The following is a 10,182-nucleotide window of genomic DNA, read 5'->3' as shown; positions in this document are numbered from 1 at the left end:
AGCAAATACAGAGATAAACAAACCGAACAGATTTGCCAAAAATAGACCGAGAACCCAGAGAGTCATCCAAAGATATCGTTTCACGACAATGTTTAGGTCGTGTGATTGGATTCAAAATAAGACCGTGTAATAGCGCGTATACTAATTATCACACTCACCGATATACTTTTGCAATTACGGTCGGGCTGAAAGCTCTATAAGGTACATAAACTATATTATCAGGTGTTTCTCGCGCTATGCGATGTATCTTCTGCTTCAGAATGTAAGTTTTGAGTAAGCCACTTCATCATAGTTACTAGCTGTATATTCCAAAAAACCCAAAGAAGTTTTCTGTTTTCAGCCTAAGATGATAAAGATCCAAGGAAGTTACGCCAATAGTTTATCAAACCTGCCGAAGATTACCTAGCTAGGAACCAGAATTTAATCTTGAAAACTTGAATGATTTCAAGTTTAAGCGAAATTAATTTTAGTAAGAACTGCCTTTGGAATAGGTTCGTGAAAAAAGATAACGTATATAAATTCAGTTTCAACAATAAACACATTTCATATAAAGAGCTGTAGAATGTTGTCGACGAGTTTATTCTTCTTTGCAGCCACTATATTCAAATATGCTGTTAGAGTGACCCTGACTAATGAAAATTGTATTACAATTTTATTCAAAATTCTTAAAATTGATTTGGCTTCCATAAAAATTATTTTTATTGGATATGAGACATATGTGTTCCAAACACCGATTCAATTACAGGTACTTAACAATTCGGTTATTAAAAATCATAAGGACAGCCATGTAATGTACATGTTCTCTGGCATCTTATTATCTTGACATCATTATCATAACACCAAAGTTGATAGGAACTTGCCATCGTTAGTAGCAAACCTAGCAAAATTGTATTCTCACACAGTTGTTTAAAAGAAAAGCGATGAACGGCTTATAAAACTTAAATGTAAATTAGTAAAAAAAATCCGAGTGGTTTAGCCATAACGTGGCTATTAAGTTGTGGCTGATGGGGTTCAAAGTCACGTATTGCCAAACCAAAAAGCCTTCGAAGGTGGTGACCCAGTATCGTGTGGTCGAAAGTGAACGTACGTATGTACAAGAGAAAGCTATAGTATATTGGTAATAAACCTGAAAAGCTATCGTTGACTTGCACTCCTGCTATTTTTGGCAAAAGAACAGTGGCTCAGAATAGCTTCCACAATGAATCCACCACAATATACGAAAATCAAAGATTTTCGCTACCTAGAGAAATCAAATAGAGTTGATTGTTTAAGAAAATCATATAAATTGTTGTAAATTAAAAAAAAAAAGAAAAAAAACAATACTGAAACGTTGTGTCCCTTGATTTTCGGTCTTTCCAGGCAGCATGCATAACATACATACTACTGTAGCACTATTGACCAGCTTGAACAACAACAACCAGCTAAAAAGGTTTCCTCTTAACGTGTACTTGAAATTGGAGGTAAAAAAATAACTAATAATATTTAACATCTGTTACTCTTTATATCGTAGTAATATACTAGTACGTAGTAACTAATAATTTCACATTTATCCAACCTAACCAATGGAAGCTGTAGCAAATATATCAGCATCCACGACATTGAAAAAATCTCATTGTATTTAAAAAAATCGTCAGAAATGTCTAATCAGGCTTAGTGTGTCCTAGTCATTTTAGACGTTTCTATTTTACAGTTGCGAACTGAATTTTTGATACAAGAACCCAGTAGAAGTGTATCTTTATACTGATCGAAGCTAAGAAATTAAAAATTGTTCTCTTAACTTTTATTTAGAATTAGTATTTAAGTATTGGACAAGTCGCAAAAATTATAATTGTTTGATTTGATGCCCTTTACGAATTGAGGAACAGCCCCTCGCGGTTGACTTTCAAATATAGTTATTAAACGAATAAATACAATGCATAAATATATGATAACTATTTATTTGCACTTTTACAGCAGTCACTTTCTGCGCACTCATCATAAATGATACAAATTAGGCTCCTATGGCCTAACGCTGAACTAGTAACTGATGTGGGCATTTTACTACATACATAATCTTTATTTAACTATAACTAATGTAATAAATGCAGATGACTTAACACTTCTTCAGAAATAGAGTTAAATCGCAAAAACAACCGGAAACCACCGGTGTGCGTTACCCAGCCAGTTTCATACAGTTTTTCAATATAAAAGCTTAGTACAGAGATTATCACCAACTGTATTATATATCGTTCATTATTAGTGCCATAACTGTACATTGACAAAAGGTAATATTCAGAAGGTGTTAGGTGACGTCTACGCGCTAACAACAGTATAGCATTCATTCATTGCTAACAAAGTCAGCAGTTGTTCATGAGTCTTAATTTCTTCTATATCCAGCCATCGAGCGACAGCTGTGTCGAACTGCCTTTCAAAGTATACAACGACGTCTGCCAGATCGCCTTCAGGCATGGCCATCATTTCAAGTGCGCCAAGCTCCCGTTCTACATCGACGGAACACTCTGAGTTAGTTCCGGAGGATGTGCCCAGCTTCGATGAACCGGGCAGCTGAATCACCGTGTTTTCGGCGTTAACTAATTTGTCAATAGACATGGCGGCCTGTAAAACGGTCGATACGATGCTGATCAGTCTCATTGATGCTTGCAGATTGTCGAGAAGACAGCGTTGATAGATTCGCCGGACGTAATTTGAATGGGTTCGGGTTAGTGAGTCGACAGTACGGACTTGACTAAGACGCTTCTGCAGTCGCGACCATTCTTGCTCAACCGAAAATATTGAGAAGTAAGCGGAAATACTCTGGCTAAAAACAAGCATTCGCTGTAGCAAGGCTCTGGCCAGTCCTATGCAGTATGGCAGCACGTCCGCGCAGAAGCATTCGCCTAGAAACAATTGTAAACGAACACCAAAAATCAATTCGTACATTTCTCGTACATCAGGACTGAGCAAGTGTTGGAGTATCCACCCGCCGTGCAGATCAGTGGCGATGCATTCAAAAGTGTGCCCGCACCCACTAAGGTAAGCTTGCCGAGTACTCAGTAGTCTCGCTCCTTCCTCTTCTCTGAGTGAGCCCTCACGGATAGCGCGATTTACTAGTCGCACGCTAAGTGTTTCTTCCAAGAACTTCAGTCCCATCTGTGATTGAGTGAAAACAGAAGCTGCACTGCCGGAAACAGCGTCGGCAAGGAAGTTATTCAGAACCATAGGGGAACACATTGAATTACTAATGATTAGTTGTCCTCGGCTCAAGTCGCAGAACCGCCTAAAAATATCGGCACGAACAAAAAGATATACTTCCTTAAAGGATGTGAGATGCTCATCGAGATCGCCGTACTTATTCATTAGACGGAAAAGCGTGGCAGAAGTTTCCGCTAGAATAGCTTGGACTCCACTTTGAAGTTCCTCGACAGAAGGACAAGATGACGCGCCTGCAGGTTCTAAGAGGTACTTATCAACAGTCGCCTCTGTCGTGATCTCTTCATCAAAATCGGCCTCAACTGAATTGACCATTTCTGCGTGACAGCCAGCGGTGAGGATGTCCTCGGTTAGGTCGGCCAAAAAAGAAGGTACACCTTGTTCAAGTAGCTCGTATTTGGAGGATATTAGGTCACCTTCACGCAAAAATAATGGTCGCACTTGAACCATAAATTCACCATGGGGATCAATTACAAACTGGCCTTTAAGCCACTGTCTCAGCATCGAAACATACGGCCTCATTGATTCACGAAGGCAACGTTCATAGAGTTTCTGTACTACGGAGTTGCCTGAGTTGCCCATTAGCTTAAACAGATGAGAGAGAATTGGAGCTCCATCTAAACGGTCGTTCCTTATAGTAACACAGAGATCGGATAAAGTTAGGAGTATCACTCGTTGTTGGGCTAAATGTTGCTGAAGCAGCTTAAGAGTAAATTTGTACGCTTGGTCGGAGATCGTAACAAGTAGTAGGCGAAACGTGGTCAAGACTGCGTTCAGACAGCCCACTAATGATTGAAGTGTCAATGTATATCCCGTGGACTGGTAGTCGGTAATGAACTGTCTGATGGCACTGTGATGGCGGGCGAGATCGGCGAAATCCTTGGCCTCGGTTACAAGCTGAGGATTCAACTTGGGGTGGAAATGTATTTTGCACTCGCCAGATTTTCCACGTTCGCTCCACACAAAGTCATGAGGTGTCAGTCCAAGCACGCAGAGAACACCTCGAACAAGCAGCCGTTCCTGTGTCTCGACACTGTGGCCTTCCAGCCCAGAATATAGGGGTATAGGTTGCGCCAAACCGTACGGGAAGTTCCCCCTCGTGAGGTGGGTCGATTCTTTGCTAACATGGTCGGGTCGTTCCAAAGTTCCTTCAAAACCCCGAAGAAGCTCCATTTCAACGGGATTTTTTACGAACCTCTCACTGTCATTGTTTGCGCCGCCAAAACCCCAAAACAGAATGAGCATGTCAAGTAGCGTTGAAGCCGCATAGAAGCTTTTGTTTTCTCACAGAAGGCTCACCGGGGTTCGCCTTAGTGTTGAATTTCCGGCCATAGATCGAACGACACATTCGTTTTGTGATATACTAGGTAGTTTGTGTAAAAAACGAATACTTTTTTGCTAAATTTAATTCCGAAGTTATAAAATTAGCTTTTGGTAAACACTGCAATAGCTATGCAAGAAACGACAAACATGCAAGCATGTAAGTATTTTGAAATAATCAACTGATATTATTGCTATAAGTATCTAAATTAGAGTACATATAATAACACCAAATTTTGGGGTTGGCACCCGTCGTAAGCTTAAATCTACAGGAACACCTCAGACAAGGAACACTTCGGTGAAAGACGAGCGTGCTTTCCCTCACCTTACAGAAACTCAATTAGATCCCTATAGACATTTGTATCAGCTTATGACAAAACGAACTAGCTGAAATCTACGGTACATTTTCATTTAGTGTAATTGTACATTGTTCAAGAATATGACTCGTATAATTCTTTACATACTTAACGTGCTACAGCACAAAAATATCTGTAGTAAGCAATATTGCTAATAGAGCGACGAAGCCCAATGTCAAATATATTACGAAAGAAGAATGTTACCAAATTTTTGCCGTTAGTTTACATGATATCACGGCTACCAACCTTTCTTCTTTATCACAGCCTACATAATGACAATTAAGACCTACAATTTAATTGTTTGGTGAGCAAAATTAGGTGTCTGTAAAACTATGGCTCAAATTTGACGTAAATGCTAGATTGATTACAAAGCAAATGCCGTAATTATAGTGAATGACTAAGAAATAGGTAATCTAGGTCTAATTTGAAACTTAGGTCTCTAATGTCATATTTTATCCCAGACACGCCTATCTCTAATGTGCCTTTATAAATTAGACAGTCCAAATCTAACGACCATTGACCTGCACGCATACACGTATACCGTAGCCTGTTTTCGCCCGCCAAATTATGTTTATTAAGTTCAAGAAATATGTTTTGTGTTGTAAAATCAAACTGCTATTCCGTAGGGGACTAAAAACCCCCAGGAGGTGACACCGATGTGTTTTTGTTAACCTTCTTGATAGAATCCAAATTTACATATACTAGAACATGCCAGAAATGTTTTCTTCCGATTACCAATGGTAATTATCTGGACGCGCTTTTGTTTTTGAACGGTGGATTTAAAAAGATACATGATTTTTGGGAATAACTAATGGGCAATTAGATAAAAGCTAATATAAATAAGAGAACGCAACAGAAGTACATTGACATCTTTCTCTGTAACGGGCTTGGCGGTTGAGTATTCTAACAGGTCTGCTTTGATCATGATCTGAGCCGTTTGTACTCAATTCATTTAAACTCAGTTGATTGCTGAGTCAGACGCGATGTATCATGAGCCAGTTTTTTCAGAGCGCGTGTTTAATTTACACATACACACAAATGTTTATTACGGAATTTTTTTCACAAGAAAGTATTTTTACAGTAGAGGCAAACCTGGTGGGATACATGGAAATTGCATAATGACCAGGCCGAGTGCCTTTATTTTACGAGCAATTCACGTAATTAGCGAGAAGACATTCGAAACGGAAGCGATAAAGCACCTCAAGCCGAGGGTCGGCCACGAAAAATAAAAGTTGATGAGAAGAAGCTAGGCCAAGGCTCTCTGATCTCGTTGGTAACTTAAATCAAGTAGATTAAATTTTATTATTATTATTATTATTCTTATAAAATCTGCAGGTTTTATTTTCCTATCCTTAGTATATTTTTTCTATACCACTGAACATGCAGTCAGTGAGGAAGGTGTCGTTTTCTGCTTTTTCGTTATAATTATTTAAATTCGCTGCAATGTAGTATGCCAAGTTTTTCAGTATATTTTCACTAACTTTTACTTGAAACAGGGTAGTCAGTGTCTCAAGTTAAAACTTAAAATTTGCGATTTTTACCCAACCAAGGTCAGGTTCACGTGCAGCTCTTGGTGCTGATGGGAACCCATTTCTTCCATTGTCGCTGACAACAACGTCTTTTTAACTGAACTGCTGCTGTTTCTCCTCTCTGGACTTAGTTTTTTGCTCTCTTTTATGCCCCTTCTCCGCCCATTGTTTGGCCCCCAACCAAACTCACCTGTATCTCAAAAAATTAGTGGGTTGCCATTATGATACGATAGCAGTGCGTTGTAGACGCTTTCGAGGCGAGGAAGATCAGCGATCGTCAACCTAGCCACAGCTATTCCAAATAGACAATTGGAAGCTCGTTGGAATTGTATTGAATCTTGACAGACGTAATGTTCATTTGAAGTAATAATTTTTGCGTCGAATCGGGACCAACGCGCGTCCTGCTACGACGCGCGTGTTTTTTACACTAGTTTTTCAATCCGACACTGGTGCCGTCAAGCGTTTCTCCAAATATATATAGCTATTACTGGAACAACTATAAGACACTCAAGTGCTGTCCACGATTACCTACCTGTTTCTTCGGTATTTTCTTGCCAAGAAAAACTGAAACAGCTGACAGTGCTGGCTTTAGCTCATACGCGTCGGCAGGTTTAACACCGGATGCCACCAGCAATTCGCTTCGTTAATGATTTTCGGTTTCTTTTGTCTATTCGAACGATTTCGTTACGGCGGCGGTTGATATCACCATTGAATCAACGGTGAAACCTTGCGAGGCGGTTATGATGTGTATTGTTCAAGGAGTAAAGCCACGTTGAATCCATTCCCCTGGTGATTGTTATACATTGCTCTTCTATACGGAAAGTTTCGAAAGAGACGAAAGGACCAATATCAGTGAGCAAGAAAGATTGTTGTAACTGTCAACAAGCTGCCGACAAATAATGATTCATGCTGCAATACGTTAAACGCATAATGTATGGTGGGGGATTTTCGTATTGACTAAGGAGAATTAATCTTCAAATGCCATTTGGTTCGCGGACGAAATTTAAATAGACGAATTCTATTAGGACGATAATAGAACTAGCCGTATCAGGATTTAACGGCGGATTGAGCATTGTGATTTTTGACTGCATGCCCAACAGGCGATAGGAACAAGCAGATTCCTCAATGTCTCTTCGTCGTGCCTCCCTTTCTGCTTGTGTTGCTTATTATTAGCAGTGTAACACTTCTCTTGGAAAAGTCGTTTCACTTTATTATCTCCTTCCTTGTTGTTTAATTTCTCCGATCTATCGAACAGCTCCAGCCCGAGTCAAAGATGTTCAATGAGAAGAGGAACAAGCAAGCCCATACGCGGGAGTTCTGAACAATCTTTCAACAAACGTTAAATGAGGTGAAGTCTAAGTCTATAAAAAATGCGGATTTTATATATATACAACAATTAAAATAATTGCTTGGACGGAAGCGCCTTACATCGCCCTGTTCCTATGAACAGCGCCGATTAAGATATAGAACTTTTTCTTGCCGAAAAGCAAGCTATAACCTTTACGATTTGCTTTCAATATAGGAAATGGGCTCCTTGGACGACGAGCTACTAGTAATAGACCACAAAAAAACGTATGCATATTTTCGAACAATCAATTTTTGTGTCTTTCTCGTGTGTGTGACAAAAATTGACTTCTTCAGTTCAAAGTTGTTCTTCAGTTTATAACAGCTGATTTACCTATGAGCACGTAATCTAAATACTAAGCAAACCGGTGAATTTTCAGTTCCTTCTCGAGAAAAATTAAAAATACGCTCATTTCCGTCATAATGAATTGCAGCCATGCCAAACTCCGACGTACAAGTACGTCGACACAGAGCCTAATGCCCCTAAATAAAAATGCTATTGTTCCATTAGTGCATCTGACTCAGCTTTGTGTGTTGCTGAAGCAAAGCATAACAATCTATAGTTTATATATACGTACGTACATACATACATACATAGAGACGATACGTTGGGGATAGTGTATCCATAGAATTATTCGTCTCGATCACTTTAAGAGACCTCTTTTTTTTGTTACCTATGTTTAAGGCGGAAGTTAAATGTTATTATTTATATACAAATACTGACTGTTCATTTATTATGCTATAATGACGGCGTCCCATCACTTGCATTCATTGTCTCATGAATTCTTGAATATATGTATATTCAAGGTCCACCGTTCATTGCATTGTGTGCAGCAGCCGGGGCTGCTCTAAGACATGAAATACTGATATACTTGTCGGGTTGGACTGATTTGTGCTTAAAAACGTCATTGTCGCTTGTCTCTTTTCGTCTTATTACTTAAGCGGTTAAGCTAGCTCAATAGGGAAGGGAAGTGTGTTTCGCAGTCTCCGGGCGTTTCCTTAAAGGATATTTTTTGGCCTCTTGCCAGGGCCAAACAGATTTTACGTGAAGGTGACAAAGTAAAACAGTTTACGCTGCTGATACATGCGAAGAGAAGATTAATAGAATCAAGAAACACAAAACGGTACGATAAATGTGGTGTAAGCAGATGAAGAGGGTTTACGAAAAATAAAGTGAGTTATTTTTAGGCTTTTAGGGACTAAATAGCTGTAACGTTATCAGTGTAAAACAATGAGTGTCATTAATAGAAATCACCATCTCTCGCATGCAGATAATTGCTTCTATCTCCGCTACAATTGTAAACCTATCTTTTCGCCAGGTGTAAGAGTACTTTTTCGGTCAACTGTAAACCTAAGTGTTTCAAATGTTCAAGCCTACTTTTCCCACTATTCCTCCATTTGTATTTTAGCTGGCTTCAACTTGCACTCAAAGGCCGAGCCGGAACTCGTGCCGGACGTTGAAGTTAACTTCATAGACGAAACGTTTTTCTCTTTAGTAAGCACAAAAACGCTAGCCTTGTGTGACATTGTATACAATATAAACCTTAGCCTATGTTCGAGTGTAGTGCACTCTCAGTGGTGTCCTCTGATTCTGTTCTGTTGACTTTATTATCGGGTTCAGCTTAAGCAAAACGAAATCATATGTGATTCGCAGGGCACTAATTTACACAATGATTATACCGTATTCAGAGGCAAACACTACCTGCATTTTGTTACAGAGTCGAGCCTTTTTACCTGAAATCTTATTCAGTTGAAATTTTATCAGCCGTTGTGCCCGTTCAATTATAGGCTGACTGCAACAATATTATAATAGAGAAATTATGATGGTGAAGAACTTATCTTCTCGTTAACTGTGAGGCTTCCGTGAAACTTGTAAGTTTTACCAAAACAGCAATGGACGCACAGTAACTGCACGTATTATGCTGTAATTTATTCCTATAACAGTGGTGTGTGATATTTTGAACACTCCGTAAGCAACGTGGACCTATTTAGTGCCCGTTCTTACCGCATACTAAAAAAGCTAGGTACGAATAAAACACACTAAACAGTCTCCAAAAGAACGCTTTATTTAGAAGCGTATTGCTTGTCGCTCGAATAGATGCAAGACGCTATATTCATTCAAATGCATTGAAGATTTCCATTGAGAATAGAAAAAACCCTTCGTTCTTAGTGAGTTATGTACGTAATTAAGAACTAACTACTATTTCAGACCCTTGATATATCATAGTTATTTGGAAACTTCCATTGGCGTTTAACACTAGACGCGTCTTCAACATTTACTTAACAACTGGGCAACAGCTATGCTAAATCGTTAGAAAAGGGGTGAGACAAATGAATCGTACTGGGAAGCTAAGAAGATTTTCGCCGTTGTATGATGATATTTGAATATAGAAAGAAACAGAGATTAAGCAGGCTTCGCTAATTATATCTGTAGCAATTTATAT

At 39.1% G+C, this 10,182-nt stretch overlaps 2 protein-coding genes across 8 annotated transcripts in view; one reads left to right on the top strand and one right to left on the bottom strand.

Moving 5' to 3' along the window:
- Positions 1–2,292: 2,292 nt before the first annotated feature.
- Grip84 (Gamma-tubulin ring protein 84) lies at positions 2,293–4,434 on the bottom strand. Its single transcript, XM_022802798.2, has one exon. It carries the CDS (start codon positions 4,432–4,434, stop codon positions 2,293–2,295), a length of 2,142 nt encoding a protein of 713 aa, XP_022658533.2.
- A 44-nt stretch (positions 4,435–4,478) lies between these two features.
- The window catches only part of LOC147755927 (uncharacterized), a 57,608-nt gene continuing 51,904 nt past the window's right edge, over positions 4,479–10,182 (top strand). For 6 of the 7 annotated variants that reach the window (XR_015327370.1, XR_015327369.1, XR_015327367.1 and 3 more), the window contains exon 1: positions 4,479–4,669. Coding sequence is in view for 1 of the 7 variants with exons in the window: in XM_086988464.1 (XP_086844590.1) it covers positions 4,668–4,669 (2 nt within the window). In the remaining 6 variants the exon portion in view is untranslated. Of the gene's footprint in view, positions 4,670–8,571; positions 8,912–10,182 lie in introns of those variants that run through there. The other variant, XR_015327368.1, reaches the window with a different exon arrangement.

This window comes from Varroa destructor, unplaced genomic scaffold (genome assembly GCF_002443255.2).
Source record: "Varroa destructor unplaced genomic scaffold, Vdes_3.0 BEIS01000004.1, whole genome shotgun sequence".
Classification (NCBI taxonomy): Eukaryota; Metazoa; Arthropoda; class Arachnida; order Mesostigmata; family Varroidae; genus Varroa; species Varroa destructor.
This window is presented reverse-complemented; position numbering and strand designations above follow the sequence as displayed.